Source organism: Clarias gariepinus, chromosome 19 (genome assembly GCF_024256425.1).
Source record: "Clarias gariepinus isolate MV-2021 ecotype Netherlands chromosome 19, CGAR_prim_01v2, whole genome shotgun sequence".
NCBI lineage: Eukaryota > Metazoa > Chordata > Actinopteri > Siluriformes > Clariidae > Clarias > Clarias gariepinus.
The window spans coordinates 14,577,520-14,599,122 of NC_071118.1; the positions used below are offsets into that span (position 1 = coordinate 14,577,520).

The 21,603-nt window shown below is 35.6% G+C and overlaps 1 protein-coding gene across 1 annotated transcript; it reads right to left on the minus strand.

Moving 5' to 3' along the window:
* Nucleotides 1-17,792: 17,792 nt before the first annotated feature.
* LOC128507743 (sex-determining region Y protein-like) lies at nt 17,793-21,349 on the minus strand. Its single transcript, XM_053478816.1, has 6 exons — nt 21,232-21,349; nt 20,037-20,276; nt 19,817-19,915; nt 19,109-19,225; nt 18,156-18,267; nt 17,793-18,045 (listed from the first exon to the last, which is right to left on the minus strand). The coding sequence occupies exons 1-6, from the start codon at nt 21,347-21,349 to the stop codon at nt 17,793-17,795; spliced, it is 939 nt and encodes a 312-aa protein (XP_053334791.1).
* Nucleotides 21,350-21,603: the final 254 nt, after the last annotated feature.

Genomic DNA, 21,603 nt, shown 5'->3' on the forward strand with positions numbered 1-21,603 from the left:
TGGAAACTGTTGGCTGTGTTCCCATTTAAGCCTCGCTGCCTCTAGGTAGTAGGGCATCTTCTGGTCTTCACTCAGCTTCCTCCATTCAATTCCAAGCTGCTCACTGACCTCAGCAGAGCTGGCATTTGGATTGGCCCTGGCCAAGACAGACCGTTGTTTCCTTGCCCAAATAATGTAGGGATTCATGGGCCTCTTGATGCGACTGTTTTTACCCCTGACTTTTGATGTTTTCAGGCCATCTGGAAAAAAAAACACTAAATTCAATCAAAATTATAATAACATTTCTAGTTAGATTAGGTAAAAAGAATGGAGGCATACAGCATTGTGCAACAGTCTTATTTATTTTAAAGACTATTTTTAGTTTTAGTTTTTTGTATTTTTTTTATATAGCATTTGTAACAATAGTCATTGTCTGGAAATAGGTATGTAATAATTATGGAAATAGGTTTGAAAAGCGTGAGGAAATATGTATTAATAATAATTATTAGTTTGTCTCTGAGCAAGCCGAAGGGAACTTGAAAAATTCCCTGAGATGACATTAGGAAGAAGCCTTGAGAGGACCCAGACTCAACAGGGAGTCTCAGGTACAAAACTGTAGAAATCTCAGTCCTAAACTATTAAGCGACTGGACTCACAAGTCATTAGATAACAGCTGTCTGCATCAGCCGAGTCAAAGACCATCTCTGAGATCAAGTGAAAAAACTCATTGTTTTCATTTCTGTGCGTCTTCTTCCATGCCTTCCCACAAGAACTAAAGTAAGGCTGCCAGTAAAACAACGTAACCAGATCTCTTATCCTTTATGGTTGTGGTGTGGTTTAATGCTAATGAAAAATTTTGAATTCTTAAAATTTGTTCTTAAATAATTAAATGGTATTAATGGTAATTAATACTGATGTCCGGATTCAGGAGGTGTAGATAAATCATCTGTAAAATCAGCTCATTTGTTAATTGTGGGACATTAAAAATCAGTAAAATCAGCTCATTTATTTATTGTGGGACCCATTGTTTAAGAGTATATTCATCCCTTAGACCCATTGTTTTTATTTGAAAAATTATGACTGACACAGTGCTGTAGCTTCCCATTCATCATCTAGGATTTACAGTTAACTGTTCAGAATAAATGTCATCAATAATTACAGCAAATACAGTCAACAGAATAGTATAAACAATACCTATAAAATCACTGCATTATAAATCAAAATTGAGCACATAGAAACCTTGTACAAATATAATGCTAATGGGCTTTATTATATATTTTTATTTGGTAATACTGTAAATTGTATTTAAAAAAAATAACCAGAATAATAAAACATATTAATTATTTTAAAATAAAAGGCCCCTCCAAGTTAGTCTTTGCTGTTAAAGAGTGAGACTTTATGACTTTACTAGTTAGCAGTTTAGCAAGCCTGATGAGAGCTCGCGCTCGCTCCCTACCTGTTACTGAAGGAGGCTGAGTGAGGCTCACGCGCTCGGTATTTGCTTCGATGGTGATTGGCTGACCGCTGCACGTGCTCACAGCAAATTGAGTAAAACTGTGCCCTTTTCTCATCATCTTAATATTTCACTTCTCTAATAAAATTTTTTAAGTTCCAAGTTGAAGATCTTTATCCTTATCGTCCTAACTAACAACAAATTTTTTCTGCGTCTTGTTCTAACATTTAAACGTAATCAACATAGCGTACCGACGCCACCGTAACCATGGTGATGGATGAGCCAATGAGCAGGCTTAGGCAATAAGAAGTTGGTAGTGTTACAATGAGCAATGACATTGTCACATAGAGGTTCTGTTATTAACAGTACTTCTGAATTCAATAAAAAAAAATACTTAACAGTCTAACCGTTTTGTTTCGGTAATAAAATCTGTTACTGAGACCTTCTTTTTTTTTTTTTTTGCATTTTTGAAACAGCGCCCCCAAATGTTTTGTGGTGAAACACGGAATTGCACTCCTGCCGTAAGCTAATGTCATTTCCGAGGAGAAGCCGGGCTTCAGAGTTCGCTTTCCTAATACGTATACTGTATCTTATATTTAACTACGGATAATTAATTGTATAATTAAATTTGTTACACCTGAATCTTGTAATTTTATTTTTTATTTTATTTTCATTCTTTATACATTCTTTTTTAATATTGTAATTTTTCAAAAAATGGTTATTTTTTGTGATATATTTAACAAAAAGTTTGCTCTCTTAATCGTCTTTCCGACTGTTTTAAGTATTTCATAGTAGAGTTTAGAATATGGAAACTTATTTTACAGAAATGCACACATTTCGCCCCTGTTTTGTACACGTGGTTTTACCGTCAAGTGACTGACAACTCATCTGACCAATAACATTTAATTGATCTGAAATCAGGCGTCTGTTTGCAGTGAAATAAACCAATCCCCACCTTTCTATGAACTGCAGTGGGTGGAGTTAACTGCCAATCAATTCAAGAAAGACTTAGCTTCTTCCAGCTAAGGAGGATTTTCTGTTTTTAAAACTTTTACTTCAAATTCTACAGATGCTTTCACTGTTTCTTTTATCATAATCAGCATTACATATAAGCTTCCGTTAGCTTTTATCACAGTTCGATCTTGCTTGCTTGTTTGTACACTTGGACAAAGAGCAAAAAATTATATTAGATCATAAAAGTGTGACAAATAATTTCATCGTCATGGTTGTAACATTATAGTCTATGACTTTGAGAAACTGAAGTATAGTAATTAAAATATAGCAATGGGTATAAAATCCCATAACTTTATTTGTTATAGTTTTACTATAGTAGGTATCATTATGTGGCATGTGCATGTAATGTTATTTATTTATGTTTCAGTTGTCTGTTTCCTCAGTAAAGGGATGTGTGGTGCAAACAGTATTTGTCTACACCTCCCTGCACTAATGAAAGACTGTTGGTGGAATGGTTAAAATAGTGTGTGTTTATTTATTTATTTATTTATTTTTAATAACCTGTTCACTTCCTAGTTAATAAGAAAATTCAGATGAAGGAAACACTGCCTTATCAGGAAAATTAACAAGGAACATCTCTAATGACACTTGAGTGCACGTACACTAACGGAATCACTGCTGTAAAGTAAAAATAAAACAAAATGAACCTGCACTTTACCTATGAAAAGAATCGCGGCAGAGCAGTTTTTCCATTAGAGAGTGTGTATGTGTGTGTGTGTGTGTGTGTGTGAGACCTTAATGTGAAGGCAAGAGGAGTAGGGAAGGGGCATGCTGTCCAATGACGCTTACACACACACACACACACACACACACACACACACACACACTAAATGCAGTGTAGGCTGAGAAAGAAAGAAAATGTATCTTTAACCTTTTCAATGAAACTTGCTTTTGCTTTAAACGAACATTTTCATGCACACACACATACAAACACAAAAAATTTAAGATGCTTTACGTGCACACACGTGGTCACAGTGTTATAGTAAACAGTACACGTGTGCACGGATGTTAATTATACCAGTGAGAGACACGCAGTAAGACCGAGCAGGGAAGACGATTACACACAGTTCCGCAGCGCGCCTGCAAGAAAAAACATTGGCTCAGTTGTGATCACGTGACTCTAGAAGATACTCGGTACTCGTAAACCAAGACTCGTAAACCAAGACTCGTAAACCAAGACTCGTAAACCAAGGCTTGTTTTCAAGTAAAAATTTATTTTAAAAATTTGCTCGTCTTGTGGAACTCTCGCAAACCGCATTATTCACAATCCAAGGTTCCATTATAGCTGAAAAATACGCAAATGTCACGACTTCTTCATGCCCTCAAAACACCTGCAGACCCCTAAGGGATTTGTTAAATTACCTTAATGAGCTTTTTATCCAGTGATGTAAGCCATTTGCGCACATTTTAAATTATTTAAAGCAATTAATCTCCTTAATATTAAGTATATTGTGCATGTAGCATTTACTATCCACTGCCCATGATAACTATTAGCTGGGAATAGAAACAGGTGTGATTTGCTAAGGCATTTATTTAAGAGTTTTTCGGATATATATAGTCACTGGGTTCGTGCACATCTCGTTACAGTGTTTTTGATGCTTTTCATTTTATTTCTGCTCTGAAAGTATTGGGTAAATGCAGTGGTATTTTGTAAAAAGTGGGTAAAAATCTATTTAAAAGTTTAAACTGTAATTTAAACTTTGTGAAAAGCTATATTGTAAATGGAAAATTGTATTTGATAAACTGTACAATTTTAGTGTGATTGTATTGTGTGAAAGGTTTTACAGCTAATAGAAATGAAAGAAATTAAAGATTTATTTTTTCAAAATATTTTACGGTAATCTAAGGTAGGGTTTAAACACATGCATTTGATACATTTTCAATGTCTTATTTAATATGAGAATTACTTCTTTATAGTTCCTAAAGTAACACATAAGACATCATTAAGGGACAAAATGGCTTGTCATTGGGGTGCTACCTTTAAGGATAAGATTTGTACCTTTTATTAAGGTACAATAATGTAAGTTATTAAATAAAAGAAACGGTAGGTTTTGGCTGTCCATTGTACAAATAATGTCCTTGATGGTACTAACAGAATTGGTACAAATTTGTTTCTCTTAAGGTACAATTCTGTGCCTTTGAAAGGTACTGCCCCATCTTAGTCCATCTTAAACCAATACTGTGCTATTGGACCTGTAGTCCTCTGTTATAGATCAGCCACCATGAAGTCAGAAACAAAAGAAATAACTGCAGCCTGGCACCACTAAGAAGCTCTCTGCATCTTGTAAATTTGAGTGAGTGCATTCTGAGCTTATTTAGCATTTTCTACGAGCTCCGGAGTTTGTGCACATCTTAGGAGACTCATTCAATTGTGGAAACTTTAAGGAAACCTTTAAACATAAAGACTTTCTATGATAACCCTAGGTGTTTATGAATGAGTGTGCATGGTGCTGACATTCCATCCAAGGTGTATTCCTGCCTTCAGTGTTCCTGGTATAGTCCCCAAGCGATCAGAATGTAATATGAAGATGGGAGGATATGCTGCTGCTGGTCAACATGGGTTTGACTGGATTTTCATTATAACATCAGTATGATTTTCCTGGATGACGTCATTTAAAAATATGTTTTTCCTTTTAATAACAAATGAATCGAATCATTTAAGAATGGCATTTGTCGCTCTCATCATCTATGAGCCATCAATGATTCAACTACTCTGTCTTTTGATTCTTAACATGAATCTCAAATGGTTGTATGAACAGATACATATTACATTTACTTTCAATTCATCTTTTAACTGAATAATGTATTCATATTTAGTAATATCACTACTGAGTAGGATTGAAGCCTAATGTCAGGACACTCCCCTTCTTCAAACTATGAACATGAATAGTAAAAAGCATTTTAATATAAAATGACGTGAAAAAATATGATATTAAATGACATACAATTGCGACAAGTTAATATGACAAATTAAACAAAACTATTTACAACAATATATATAACATATGTACAGGAATTTAAATCACACATTCTGTCTTTATTTTAATAATCAACTGAATGAGGCAAAGAGTTTAACAACTCTTCCAAGGCATTGGTGTCCAGGACTGGTGGAGATTTAAGGCCTGTGCTGAGATGGGTGTCTCTGCTGTTAGTGTCTCTGCTGTTAGTGTCTTTGCTGTCTGCCACAGACTCTTGATAAAAAAGATACTGATCTAGGGCAGAAAAGTCATCATAGTCCGGGAAAGAGTGATCATTCAGGTCCATCCCAATAGAGGTTTCCTGATAGTCCAAGGTGCTGTAAAAAATAATTAAACAAGATTCTTGCAATTACTTAACATACCAGAGTAACACTTCATTTGCACCCATTTGACTTCTGAAACAGTTCTAGTGCAGCTTACACCTCACCTGGTCTGGGTGAATAACGGCTCAGGCATGCAGGACAGTAAATCGTCAGGGAAACGAGGTGGGGTTGGCTCTCGATCAGGTCTTCTTGGTGAGGATGTTTTCTCCAAACTACCTGCAAAATTACAAAGTTATTAGGTGTGCTGTTTTGACTCACTCCCTATGTGAAAAGACTCTGTCTGATATTGTGTGACGCGCAGGCTTGTGTTCATAAATAAAAAGGGTATAAACTTGGCATTTGATTTAAAAGCATGATGCAATTCACTTTTGACTGTTACCTATTTTCGTCTACAAAATAAATAATAAAGCATGTTCATTATTCTTTAAAGGAAAAGCAGAGTTGAGGAAACATCTTATATATGTTAGTATACTGTACAATGACACTATTTTACAGACAGCCGTACTTAAATTGTTTAAGGATAAACCTGAAACCAAACATCACAATATCCGAACAAGCTTGGTTGTAATGTATCTGCTATTAAGATAAACTACAGGCTCATCAGTGAATCATGAAACAGCACATGCTAGGTGTGTAGAAAAACTAATTATGTCCTGGAGATAAAACGTATTCATTTACTAAGAAAGACCATAGTATTTAAAATCTTAAAATAATAAAATTGTTCATTAAATATGCCTCAAAGGACAGCAACCAGGATAAACCAAATCTTTCAAGTAAATGAGTGAATAAAACTAATCAGATGAGCAATAGTGCTGTTATAGTGAAAAAGCAGCACAGCTGTAATGTTGTTATACTACTGTAGGTAATGCAGCAAGGCTGATATTCAGTACATAAGCATTATTGTGATATTCACAGACAAGTGAAATGAAAGAAACAAAGAAATGTGGCAGTGATGTTATACTAAATATGAACATTGGTGAATTGCTCCTCGGCTGATCTAATTAGTGAACCAAAACAAATAAGGTATAAATTATTATTATTATTATTATTATTATTATTATTATTATAGCTTACTAGATCTCTGCAGCAGGGCCTGGGATTTGGCTGGAGGAGCTACTTCCAGGCCGACTTCCTTCCTCTTCTGATGATGTGTAGTCAAGTCATTGTCTACATTGAAGGAAAGAAACATTTAAGAAGCAATTTTAAAAGGAGCATAAAATAGCACAAAGTTTTAGGGTTGATCTGTATGTCTTGATAATTTTTCTGTTCTGTTTGCACTGCAGCAATTTATATTTATTTTATTAATGAATGACATATTGCACAACAGAAATTAACTTGTTGTAACACTGGACACGGTACAGTACATTTGTTTGCCGTTGCTTTTGAATGAGAACAGAGAGACAAAAGCAAGATTTCTGACAGCCTAATTACTTACTTATTATTGTTTTTATTTTGTTTGTTTAAACTATTCGGTCTTCATTTATTTTTCACACATGAATAATTTCTTGAGGATGTGTCACTTGACCTGTTTAAAGAAAACTTAAAATTAAAAAAGGGCATCTTTTACTATTAATTATTAACAATGTGATATTATTATAATAACCTTTAAGCAAAGTTTACTACTGTATCTAGTATGGTTGTTACAATCATTGATACTGACTACAAAAAGAAGAATGAAGAAATTTCACTGAAATTGTTTGCGATAACATTTGAAAATACACAACTTTGAGGGTGGTTTTATATGCTAAAGGAATACAAACAATAGCATTTTTACCAGGCAATATTAGATTGCTCTGTATAGCTGAAGTTTCGGGAGCTGCTTCGTCCGGGCAAACTTGCTTTCTCTTCTGTGGACGAGGTTTGTACGTCCAATCTACATTTAAGGAAAGAAAGAACAATGTAAAAAGTTGCAGAAAAAACAAGAAGAAAATGTGTCATGGTTGACCTGTTTCTCTTGATATTTTGCTTTGTACCTCACCTGGAAACTGTTGGCTGTGTTCCTATTTAAGCCTCGCTGCCTCTAGGTAGTAGGGCATCTTCTGGTCTTCACTCAGCTTCCTCCATTCAATTCCAAGCTGCTCACTGACCTCAGCACAGCTGGCATTTGGATTGGCCCTGGCCAAGACAGACCGTTGTTTCCTTGCCCAAATAATGTAGGGATTCATGGGCCTCTTGATGCGACTGTTTTTACCCTTGACTTTTGATGTTTTCAGGCCATCTGGAAAAAAAAAACCCACTAAGTTCAATCAAAATTATAATAACATTTCTAGTTAGATTAGGTAAAAAGAATGGAGGCATACAGCATTGTGCAACAGTCTTATTTATTTTAAAGACTATTTTTAGTTTTAGTTTTTTGTATTTTTTTATATAGCATTTGTAACAATAGTCATTGTCTCAAAGCAGCTTTACAGAATCACATAATTATGGAAATAGGTTTGAAAAGTGTGAGGAAATATGTATTAATAATAATTATTAGTTTGTCTCTGAGCAAGCCGACGGGAACTTGAAAAATTCCCAGAGATGACAATAGGAAGAAGCCTTAAGAGGACCCAGACTCAACAGGGAGTCTCAGGTACAAAACTGTAGAAATCTTAGTCCTAAACTATTGAGCGACTGCAGTCAGAAGTCATTAGATAACAGCTGTCTGCATCAGCCGAGTCAAAGACCATCTCTGAGATCAAGTGAAAAAACCCATTGTTTTTTCATTTATGTGTGTCTTCTTCCATGCCTTCCCACAAGAACTAAAGTAAGGCTGCCGGTAACACAACGTAACCAGATCTCTTATCTTCTATGGTTGTGATGTGGTTTTAGGCTAATGAAACTGTATTTTTAAATAGTATTATACAAAGAATTCATTTTTATTTACTTCTTCAGTTACCACCATGGCCATCACTTCAGAATTTAGACAAATGGATAAAATTTGATGTTTGAATGTCTCCTGGACGTACGCACAACTTGCTGGCATTCGGGTCTGTTTGTTAGTTCATATGCTAAAAATGCTTGCAAATTTTTAATTCTTAAAATTAGTTCTTAAATAATTAAATTGTATTAATGGTAATTAATACTGATGTCCGGATTCAGGAGGTGTCGATAAATCATCTGTAAAAATCAGCTCATTTGTTCATTGTGGGACATTAAAAATCAGTAAAATCAGCTCATTTTTTTATTGTGGGACCTATTGTTTAAGAGTATATCAATCCCTTTGACCCATTGTTTTTATTTGAAAAATTATCACTGACACAGTGCTGTAGCTTCCCATTCATCATCTAGGATTTACAGTTAAATGTTCAGAATGAATGTCATCAATAATTACAGCAAATACAGTCAACCTGATTGCATGAACAATAACTACAGTATAAAAATCATTGCATTATGAGTCAAAATTGAGCACATAGAAACCTTGTACAAATATAATGCTAATGGGCTTTAATATATATTTTTATTTGGTAATATTGTAAATTGCAATTAAAAAAAGAACCAGAATAAAAAAAACAAATTAATTATTTTAAAATAAAAGGCCCCTCCAAGTTAGTCTTTGCTGTTAAAGAGTGAGACTTTATGACTTTACTAGTTAGCAGTTTAGCAAGCCTGATGAGAGCTCGCGCTCGCTCCCTACCTGTTACTGAAGGAGGCTGAGTGAGGCTCACGCGCTCGGTATTTGCTTCGATGGTGATTGGCTGACCGCTGCACGTGCTCACAGCAAATTGAGTAAAACTGTGCCCTTTTCTCATCATCTTAATATTTCACTTCTCTAATAAAATCTTCCAAATTGAAAATCTTTATACTTATCGTCCTAACTAACAACAAAATTTTTCTGCGTCTTGTTCTAACATTTAAACGTAATCAACATAGCGTACCGACGCCACCGTAACCATGGTGATGGATGAGCCAATGAGCAGGCTTAGGCAATAAGAAGTTGGTAGTGTTACAATGAGCAATGACATTGTCACATAGAGGTCTGTTTTTAACAGTACTTCTGATTTTAATAAAAATTAAAAAAAACTTAACAGTTTAACCGTTTTGTTTCGGTAATAAAATCTGTTACTGAGAGCTTTTTTTCTCTCGCATTTTCACTATTTTACATAGAGTTAAACAGCGCCCCCAAATGTTCAGTGGTGAAACACGGAATTGCACTCATGCCGTAAGCTAATCTCATTTCCGAGGAGAAGCCGGGCTTCAGAGTTCGCTTTCCTAATACGTATACTGTATCTTATATTTAACTACGGATAATTAATTGTATAATTAAATTTGTTACACCTGAATCTTGTAATTTTATTCTTTATTCTATTTTCATTCTTTATACATTCTTTTTTAATATTGTAATTTTTCAAGAATTGTTTTTTTTTGTGATATATTTAACAAAAAGTTTGCTCTCTTAATCGTCTTTCCGACTGTTTTAAGTATTTCATAGTAGAGTTTAGAATATGGAAACTTATTTTACAGCAATGCACACATTTCGCCCCTGTTTTGTACACGTGGTTTTACTGTCAATCAAGTGACTGACAACTCATCTGACCAATAACGTTTAATACACCTGAAATCAGGCGTCTGTTTGCAGTGAAATAAACCAAACCCCCCCCCCCCCCCCCCCCCCCCACACACACACACACACCTTTCTATAAACTGCAGTGGGTGGAGTTAACTGCCAATCAATTCAAGAAAGACGAAAGGTGCGTTCGAGCTCATGCTGCGCTGTGCAGTTCGATCGGCGAGATTAGCCGGAAGCAGTCGGGGAGGAGCTGAAAACGGAGCCGTCAAGTCGGACACGTTGGGGATCTCGTTGCCTCCTCAAACATGGCAGATCACGTGGCGTTTGCCTACTTTATTGCAGATGAACTGGAAGCTATAGAAATACCTTTTTTTGTTGGAAGAAATGCAGCAGGATGAACAACGAAGGTAAGTTTATAAACAATATATGTGCATGTGTAAATCATTTCATTTTAAAGTTACTGAACAAATACTGTTTTACAAATCAAGCTCATATATAATCAAATTATGTTTTAAGACAGTTAATATAATTTAGTCTGTAAGACTTACTAGTAAAATTGTATGAAAGTGCAACAAATGCAAGGCAGAAGCTCTGAAGTGTCACCTCAAAGTGCATTTTGAAATTGTAACTGAAAATAAGAGGCAATTTATAACATTGGAAAGATGACATCAAAAGTACATAGACATTTGCTTGAAACAGAATAAGCTTTATTTGCCATGTTTTCAAGAAGGTTTTAGTAACTATATAATTTGCTCTTGTTGTCTTCCAATTTTCCTTAGCTCCTCCACAACAGTTCCCAAACTGGTCAACATCTTTTTTTTCAAAAGATCGTCTGCGCCTCTCTTTTAGTTGACGCCATCTCTTCAGGTCCAGCCTTACAAGAGACTCAAGCACAGCTGTTCTTCGTTCTGCATGCGCTTCATATGTCTCAAAAAATTGTGAGGATCTCTGCCTCCTGGCCATGCTTGTACTGGCAGAGGTCCCCGGCTGCTCGTCTACAGAAGCACCTGCTGCCTGAGCTTGAGGAAGAGAGATTGATGGAGGCCTGTTTTAAGAAAGTGGATCTTCCACACATAGAGGAGTAGAGCAGATAGTTCCAGGTGGTGCAGTTCCTATTCCAGAGGACCCAAATAGCTCATCCATTTGCTGCAGAAAAAGCACAATGTGATACGAAAGTGACTTTGTAATAAGATGCAAAATGATCTTATACAGTGCAGTCTTAGACTTACTGTGTAGTACTCCCAGGTTTGCTTTCCCTCCCCAGTTGCACGGCGGCGATCCTTAACTCTTTTGTAAGTAGTTAACATGTTGGTTAACTTTTTTCTAATTTTTTCACTTGACAAGGTGTATCCTTTTTGTGAAAAAGTAGTTTGTAGCTTTTTATAAAAAGCAGTTTTGTTGCGGAAGTAGAGTTGCTGATAAGTTTTTGTAAGGTCCAAAAGTAGCAACGTCATTTTGTGTGTGATTTCTGAAAAAAAGTTTTTTACCACTGCAAACACATGCATCTTTTTTCCAGTCTTAGGTGCCATACCTTGTGATTCAGGGCGGTCTATCTGGACGGAGGATGGGTTTCTGGCTCCTGAAGGATTACCATCCACTGCATCGGTTTTTAGGGTGGTAGTCGGTAGGTCCTGGCTAATAGGTGTCTGTTGCACAGGGCACTGGCTGGTTGATGGTTTCACAAAACTGAGATTTAGGGGTACAGGTGACTCAGTGGAGGTTTAGTTGTCACTTATGTGTCCAGTATGTGTTTGTTCATCACAAGTGTTTACCTTGTTTTGTGTCAACGGCTGTAACTTTTGCCATGACATCAGAGAGGAACATCTGGGGAAATGCTCAAAACTATCACACAGTCCTCTCTCTGGAACTTTCTTGAAGGTCTCCATTGACTATGCCTTTCTAAACTTGTTTTGTGATTTGTTTTTATTTTTGTCTTTGCATTTAAGAATTTATAGCCATTAGAATGTTAAGATACCTGTACCACTGCTGTTGTTTTGTTGAAAAATTTAATAAAAATCACACAAATCATTGTTAACTTGTATTTATTCCAGTTCTTCCATTTACTTACCAGTTTTCATTCTTTCTGCAATTTCCTTGGAAACCTTAAGCGTAAAGGTTCTTCCTTTGCTGTCCTTCACATTCATTGTTATATTATTCATTTTGTTTTTTCTTGCACTTGGTAATGCATGGTCTTTATATATGCGAAATGAGAGACCATGGGACTATACTCAAGGTGTGTGAAGCTACCGAGAAAAATCATAGATGCACAATGTATTTGTCTTTATTATAATTTATACCAGTGTATAAAAGTGATCTAAATGTTGTATTTTTCACTGGACAATGCACACTAGCACAATGCAACACATGCAAGTGAAGCAGCAACTACAGATTTCAGCATCATTCAATGTTGACCACATTACATTAAAATCTCTGTGACATTTTAGTTATTCCATTAAAAATATTACTTAAATATGCAGCTGAATACTATAAGTGGTCTGTATGAAAAAAGTACAATAAACTTATGCACAAATCCAACATAAAGAATTTAAAGGAAAAAATTCACGAAATGGCATGCAAATTGATTTATTATGCAATTATATGGATTAAGGCACGAAAGACTCGTGATCATCGTCATGTGGTGAATGTGGCCAATCATGAGAAGCTGTGACGTCATCACAGCCTGGCGCAGTCGCTCCTGAAATGCTGCGCTGGCTGAGCAAGCCGGCTGTACTCGAAACGCTCTCGCGTTACTTTGATGCCACACGTGAACGTCACGTGGCGTCGGCGCCGGTTCAAGTCGGACAAAATTTCTAACCGGCATGCATTACTTCAAGTCAGCCGGCGATCGGTCTGTGCAGCGCCGCATGAAGTCGAACGCACCTTTAGCTTCTTTCAGCTAAGGAAGATTTTCTGTTTTGAAAACTTTTACTTCAAATTCTACAGATGCTTTCACAGTTTTTTTTTTTTTTATCATAATCAGCATTACATATGAGCTTCTGTTAGCTTTTATCACAGTTTGATCTTGCTTGCTTGTTTGTACACTTGGACAAAGAGCAAAAAATTATATTCGATCATAAAAGTGTGACAAATAATTTCATCGTCATGTTTGTAACATTATAGTCTATGACTTTGAGAAACTGAAGTATAGTAATTGAAATATAGTAATGGGTATAAAATCCCAGAACTTTATTTTTTATAGTTTTACTATAGTAGTCATCATTATGTGCCATTTGCATGTAACGTTATTTATTTATGTTTCAGTTGTCTGTTTCCTCAGTAAAGGGATGTGTGGTGCAAACAGTATTTGTCTACACCTCCCTGCACTAATGAAAGACTGTTGGTGGAATGATTAAAATAGTGTGTATTTATTTATTTATTTATTATAACCTGTTCACTTCCTAGGTAATAAGAAGATTCAGATGAAGGAAACAAAGAACATCTCTTATGACACTTGAGTGCACGTACACTGTAAGCCCAGACAAGTTGACTTTACTTAAAAAATTTGAGGAAACTGGTTGCCTTAAAAAAATAAGTAATGTTTAATGAAAACTTAAGTAAGTTTAACTTAAATGCTAAGTTGACTTAACTTAAAATCGTTTGTAATATCAATTGCTTTACCCAATCACACCACTTAATATCTTAAGTTAAAGTGAGAATTTCTTATTTCTATTAAACTTAAATTAGAGAGTTTAAATTATTATTTTTAAATATAAAAAAATTGAAACAGTACATTCTTTTCCTGTTTTATTTAAACTTCAAACATGAAATTCAAGAACAAATCATGTCTTATAAACCTTTTTTTCTTTATTATTTAAACAGAGGTTTAATCATAGTCCAGGTGCAGAGCATACATCAGTCCAAAAAAGCCTGAGGCATCTTGGCCAGTTTATCCATCACCACACTCCCTTCCAAGATGATGTCCACTCTGGATGGGTTGAGCTGAGGTTTTTCTTGAGGACTCACACTGGTGTTTTACTGTACAAGTTCATATTCGTTACATCCTAATAGAAAAAAAAAACAGATCAACAAAGAGAAGACATACTGTAATTAAGCAGTTAGATAATACAGTCCTGTCCAACAAAAAGTACCTCTATTTACCTCCACCTATTTATATTTTTCATGTGCATAAAATTAACCATTCTGTAAACCGTTAAAGTAAAAGTTTAATACCAAGCGGTCCTTAAAAAATAATAATGAGGGGAGAGGTGGATAATATCCTATCACACTGGTTAAAGCATGTTTCACTGCTCGCAAACAGACCATGAAATGATCAGGAGGCTAAATTCCCGTACAGGTGACTAACAGGTAAAATGCCAATCAAACTAAAAAACATCACGTTGTACTGCTCCAAAACAGCAGAAAAAGTGATAAGACAACGTTATATAATATAGCTAGCTAATTTAGCGGGTGAAATTACGTGAAATGCGCGTTTGTGTTCCCAGTTAGCTAGCTAAAATCGTTGAACATTACAACAAAACAACAAAGTTAATACTGTCACACTCAGCCCCTCCAGTGCAAAATACAGCAAAAAAAAAAAAAGCAGCAGGTTTATACTTCTCGCCAATAGCACTCATTAGATTCAGTAGACTGTGAAACAGCAGTCCGACCTGCTAGAAGCAGCCTCAGCGCGGTCACCTGGCGGGAGGTTAATGCGGGGCAGCGTCCGCCCACAGCGACCGGTACACCAGCTCCGTTAACGGCGGTCCAAGTAACAGGTGATAAAACTTGTTTCAAGCTGATATTTTAACGCTCAAAATCAGCCTCTCGAGTGAAGGAAAACCAAATTAAAAGAAGAGGAGGAGGAAAACGGATTGTGGTCGATTCAGACGGGTGAAATAACCGAAATGGCGCGCGCACGTTTATCTCGTGTGTTGCCTGAAGAAACAGCCAATCATCAACTTTAAATTCGGTCTCTATGGAGATAAAGAGGCGTGGCCACGGCTAAAACTTACTATTTTTAAGCAATTAAACTTAAAATTATTAACTTATTACATTACTATCAAATTGCAAGTATATTGTATTACAAATTAGTACAATATACTTAACTATAATAGTAATGAAATCAAACTTAAATTATTTAGTACATTGTAATTGATTGTTTAATTAGATATAAAATCCGGGTTTACAGTGTACACTAACGGAATCACAGCTGTAAAGTAAAAATAAAACAAATGAACCTGCACTTTACCTATGAAAAGAATCGCGGCAGAGCAGTTTTTCCATTAGAGAGTGTGTATGTGTATGTGTATGCGTGTGTGTGTGTGTGTGTGAGACGAGGCAAGAGGCGAGAGAAGAAGAGAAGGGGCATGCTGTCCAATGATGCTTGCACACACACACACACACACTAAGTGCAGTGTAGGCTGAGAAAGAAAGAAAATGGATCTTTAACCTTTTCAATGAAACTTGCTTTTGCTTTAAAGGAACATTTTCATGCACACACACATACAAACACAAAAAATTAAAGATGCTTTACGTGCACACACGTGGTCACAGTGTTATAGTAAATAGTACATGTGTGCACAGATGTTAATTATACCAGTGAGAGACGCGCAGTAAGACCGAGCAGGGAAGACGATTACCCACAATTCCGCAGCGCGCCTGTGAGAAAAAACATTGGCTCAGTTGTGATCACGTGACGCTCGGCATCAAAACAAGAAGCGCATGCGTGCTACAAGATACTTGGTACCCGTAAACCAAGACTTTGGCTTGTTTTTCAAGTAAAAATTTATTTTAAAAATTTGCTCGTCTTGTGGAACTCTCGCAAACCGCATTATTCACAATCCGAGGTTACACTGTAACTGAAAAATACGCAAATGTCAGGACTTCTTCATGCCCTCAAAACACCTGCAGAACCCTAAGGGATTTGTTAAATTACCTTAATGAGCTTTTCATCCAGTGATGTAAGCCATTTGCGCACATTTTAAATTATTTTAAGCAATTAATCTCCTTAATATTAAGTATATTGTGCATGTAGCATTTACTATCCACTGCCCATGATAACTATTAGCTGGGAATAGAAACAGGTGTGATTTGCTGAGGCATTTATTTAAGAGTTTTTCGGATATATATAGTCACTGGGTTCGTGCACATCTCGTTACAGTGTTTTTGAAGCTTTTCATTTTATTTCTGCTCTGAAAGTATTGGGTAAATGCAGTGGTATTTTGTAAAAAGTGGGTAAAAATCTATTTAAAAGTTTAAACTGTAATTTAAATTTTGTGAAAAGCTATATTGTAAATGGAAAATTGTATTTGATAAACTGTACAATTTTAGTGTGATTGTATTGTGTGAAAGGTTTTGCAGCTAATAGAAATGAAAGAAATTAAAGATTTATTTTTTCAGAATATTTTACGGTAATCTAAGGTAGGGTTTAAACACATGCATTTGATACATTTTCAATGTCACTGATAATAAATTGATTAAATGTCTTATTTAATATGAGAATTACTTCTTTATAGTTCCCAAAGTAACACATAAGACATCATTAAGGTACAAAATGGCTTGTCATTGGGGTGCTACCTTTAAGGATAAGATTTGTACCTTTGATTAAGGTACAATAGTGTAAGTTATTAAATAAAAGAAACGGTAGGTTTTGGCTGTCCATTGTACAAATAATGTCCTTGATGGTACTAACAGAATTGGTACAAATTTGTTTCTCTTAAGGTACAATTCTGTGCCTTTGAAAGGTACTGCCCCATCTTAGTCCATCTTAAACCAATACTGTGCTATTGGACCTGTAGTCCTCTGTTATAGATCAGCCACCATGAAGTCAGACACAAAAGAAATAACTGCAGCCTGGCACCACTAAGAAGCTCTCTGCATCTTGTGAATTTGAGTGAGTGCAATCTGAGCTTATTTAGCATTTTCTACGAGAGCTCCGGTGTTTGTGGACATCTTAGGAGACTGATTCAATTGTGGAAACTTTAAGGAAACCTTTAAACATAAAGACTGTCTATGATAACCCTAGGTGTATGGTGCTGACATTCCATCCAAGGTGTATTCCTGCCTTCAGTGTTACTGGTCCCCAGAACAACCCCAAGCGATCAGAATGTAATATGAAGATGGGAGGATATGCTGCTGCTGGTCAACATGGGTTTGACTGGATTTTCATTATAACATCAGTATGATTTCCTGGATGACATCTTTTAAAAATATGTTTTTGCTTTTAATAACAAATGAGTCGAATCATTTAAGAATGGCATTTGTCGCTTTCATCAACTATGAGCCATCTTCAACGATTCAACTACTCTGTCTTTTGATTCTTAACATGAATTTCAAATGGTTGTATGAACAGATACATATTACATTTTCTTTCAATTCATTTTTAAACTGAATAATGTATCCAAATTTAGTTATATCACTACTGAGTAGGATTGAAGCCTAATGTCAGGACACTCCCCTTCTTCAAACTATGAACATGAATAGTAAAAAGCATTTTAATATGATATTAAATGACATACAATTGCGACAAGTTAATATGACAAATTAAACAAAACTATTTACAACAATATATATATAACATATGTACAGGAATTTAAATCACACATTCTGTCTTTATTTTAATAATTAACTGAATGAGGCAGAGAGTTTAACAACTCTTCCAAGGCATTGGTGTCCAGGACTGGTGGAGATTTTAGGCCTGCGCTGAGATGGGTGTCTCTGCTGTAAGTGTCTCTGCTGTTAGTGTCTTTGCTGTCTGCCACAGACTCTTGATCAAAAAGATACTGATCTAGGGCAGAAAAGTCATCATAGTCCGGGAAAGAGTGATCATTCAGGTCCATCCCAATGGAGGTTTCCTGATAGTCCAAGGTGCTGTAAAAAATAATTAAACAGGATTCTTGCAATTACTTAACATACCAGAGTAACACTTCATTTGCACACATTTGACTTCTGAAACAGTTCTAGTGCAGCTTACACCTCACCTGGTCTGGGTGAATAACGGCTCAGGCATGCAGGACAGTAAATCGTCAGGGAAACGAGGTGGGGTTGGCTCTCGATCAGGTCTTCTCGGTGAGGATGTTTTCTCCAAACTACCTGCAAAATTACAAAGCTGTTTTGACTCACTGCCTATATGAAAAGACTGTCTGATATTGTGTGACAGGCAGGCTTGTGTTTATGGATAAAAAGGGTATAAACTTGGCATTTGATTTAAAAGCATGATGCAATTCACTTTTGACTGTTACCTATTTTAGTCTACAAAATAAATAATAAAGCATGTTCATTATTCTTTAAAGGAAAAGCAGAGTTGAGGAAACATCTTATATATGTTAGTATACTGTACAATGACACTATTTTACAGACAGCTGTACTTAAATTGTTTAAGGATAAACCTGAAACCAAATATCACAATTTTCGAACAAGCTTGGTTGTAATATATCTGCTATTAAGATAAACTACTGGCTCATCAGTGGATCATGCATCAGCACAAGCAAGGTTTGTGGAGAACTCAATTATGTTCTGGAGATAAAACTTAATCATTTATTAAGAAAGACCATAGTATTCAAAATCCTAATATATTAAAATTCTTCATTAAATATGCCTCAATGGACAGCAACCAGGATAAACCAAATCTTTCAAGTAAATGAATGAATAAAACTAATCAGATGAGCAATAGTGCTGTTATAGTGAAAAAGCAGCACAGCTGTAATGTTGTTATACTACTGTAGGTAATGCAGCAAGGCTGATATTCAGTACATAAGCATTATTGTGATATTCACAGACAAGTGAAATGAAAGAAACAAAGAAATGTGGCAGTGATGTTATACTAAATATGAACATTGGTGAATTGCTCCTCGGCTAATCTAATTAGTGAACCAAAACAAATAAGGTATAAGTAATTATTATTATTATTATTATTATTATTATTATAGCTTACTAGATCTCTGCAGCAGGGCCTGGGATTTGGCTGGTGAGGCATCAGAGGAAGTTTCTGGAGGAGCTACTTCCAGGCCGACTTCCTTCCTCTTCTGATGATGTGTAGTCAAGTCATTGTCTACATTGAAGGAAAGAAACATTTAAGAAGCAATTTAAAAAGGAGCATAAAATAGCTAAAAGTTTTAGGGCTGATCTGTATGTCTTGATAATTTTTCTATTCTGTTTGCACTGCAACAATTCATATTTATTTTATTAATGAATGACATATTTCACAACAGGAATGAACTTGTTTTAACTCAAATGTACAGTACATTTGTGTGGCGTTGCTTTTGAAACAAAAGCAAGATTTCTGACAGCCTTAATTACTTTCTTATTATTATTTTTATTTTGTTTGTTTAAACTATTCGGTCTTCATTTATTTTTCACACATAAATAACTTCTTGAGGATGTGTCACTTAAACTGTTTAAAGAAAACTTAAAATTAAAAAAGTGCATATTTCACTATTATTTATTAACAATGTGATATTATTATAATAACCTTTAAGCAAAGTTTACTACTGTATCTAGTATGGTTGTTACAATCATTGATACTGACTACAAAAAGAAGAATGAAGAAATTTCACTGAAATTGTTTGCAATAACATTTGAAAATACACAACTTTGAGGGTGGTTTTATGTGCTAAAGGAATACAAACAATAGCATTTTTACCAGGCAATATTAGATTGCTCTGTATAGCTGAAGTTTCTGGAGCTGCTTCGTCCGGGCAAACTTGCTTTCTCTTCTGTGGACGAGGGTTGTACGTCCAATCTACATTTAAGGAAAGAAAGAACAATGTAACAAGTTGCATAAAAACAAGAAGAAAATGTGTCATGGTTGACCTGTTTCTCTTGATATTTCGCTTTTTATCTGAAAACCTTGTGTACCTCACCTGGAAACTGTTGGCTGTGTTCCCATTTAAGCCTCGCTGCCTCTAGGTAGTAGGGCATCTTCTGGTCTTCACTCAGCTTCCTCCATTCAATTCCAAGCTGCTCACTGACCTCAGCACAGCTGGCATTTGGATTGGCCCTGGCCAAGACAGACCGGTGTTTCCTTGCCCAAATAATGTAGGGATTCATGGGCCTCTTGATGCGGCTGTTTTTACCCTTGACTTTTGATGTTTTCAGGCCATCTGGAAAAAAAAAAAACACTAAGTTCAATCAAAATTATAATAACATTTCTAGTTAGATTAGGTAAAAAGAATGGAGGCATACAGCATTGTGCAACAGTCTTATTTATTTTAAAGACTATTTTTAGTTTTAGTTTTTTGTATTTTTTTATATAGCATTTGTAACAATAGTCATTGTCTGGAAATAGGTATGTAATAATTATTGAAATAGGTTTGAAAAGCGTGAGGAAATATGTATTAATAATAATTATTAGTCTGTCTCTAAGCAAGCCGACGGAAACTTGGAAAAATTCCCTGAGATGACATTAGGAAGAAGCCTTGAGAGGACCCAGACTCAACAGGGAGTCTCAGGTACAAAACTGTAGAAATCTTAGTCCTAAACTATTAAGCGACTGGACTCACAAGTCATTAGATAATAGCTGTCTGCATCAGCAAAATGCATCTGTAAAATCAGCTCATTTGTTCATTGTGGCACATTAAAAATCAGTAAAATCAGCTCATTTATTTTTTGTGGGACCCATTGTTTAAGAGTATATGCATCCCTTAGACCCATTGTTTTTATTTGAAAAATTATGACTGACACAGTGCTGTAGCTTCCCATTCGTCATCTAGGATTTACAGTTAAATGTTCAGAATGAATGTCATCAATAATTACAGCAAATACAGTCAACCTGATTGCATAAACAATAACTACAGTATAAAAATCATTGCATTAAGAGTCAAAATTGAGCACATAGAAACCTTGTACAAATATAATGCTAATGGGCTTTAATATATATTTTTATTTGGTAATACTGTAAATTGTACTTTAAAAAAATAACCAGAATAATAAAACATATTAATTATTTTAAAATAAAAGGCCCCTCCAAGTTAGTCTTTGCTGTTAAAGAGTGAGACTTTATGACTTTACTAGTTAGCAGTTTAGCAAGCCTGATAAGAGCTCGCGCTCGCTCCCTACCTGTTACTGAAGGAGGCTGAGTGAGGCTCACGCGCTCGGTATTTGCTCCGATGGTGATTGGCTGACCGCTGCACGTGCTCACAGCAAATTGAGTAAAACTGTGCCCTTTTCTCATCATCTTAATATTTCACTTCTCTAATAAAATCTTTTAAGTTCCAAGTTGAAGATCTTTATCCTTATCGTCCTAACTAACAACAACATTTTTCTGCGTCTTGTTCTAACATTTAAACGTAATCAACATAGCGTACCGACGCCACCGTAACCATGGTGATGGATGAGCCAATGAGCAGGCTTAGGCAATAAGAAGTTGGTAGTGTTGCAATGAGCAATGACATTGTCACATAGAGGTCTGTTTTTAACAGTACTTCTGAT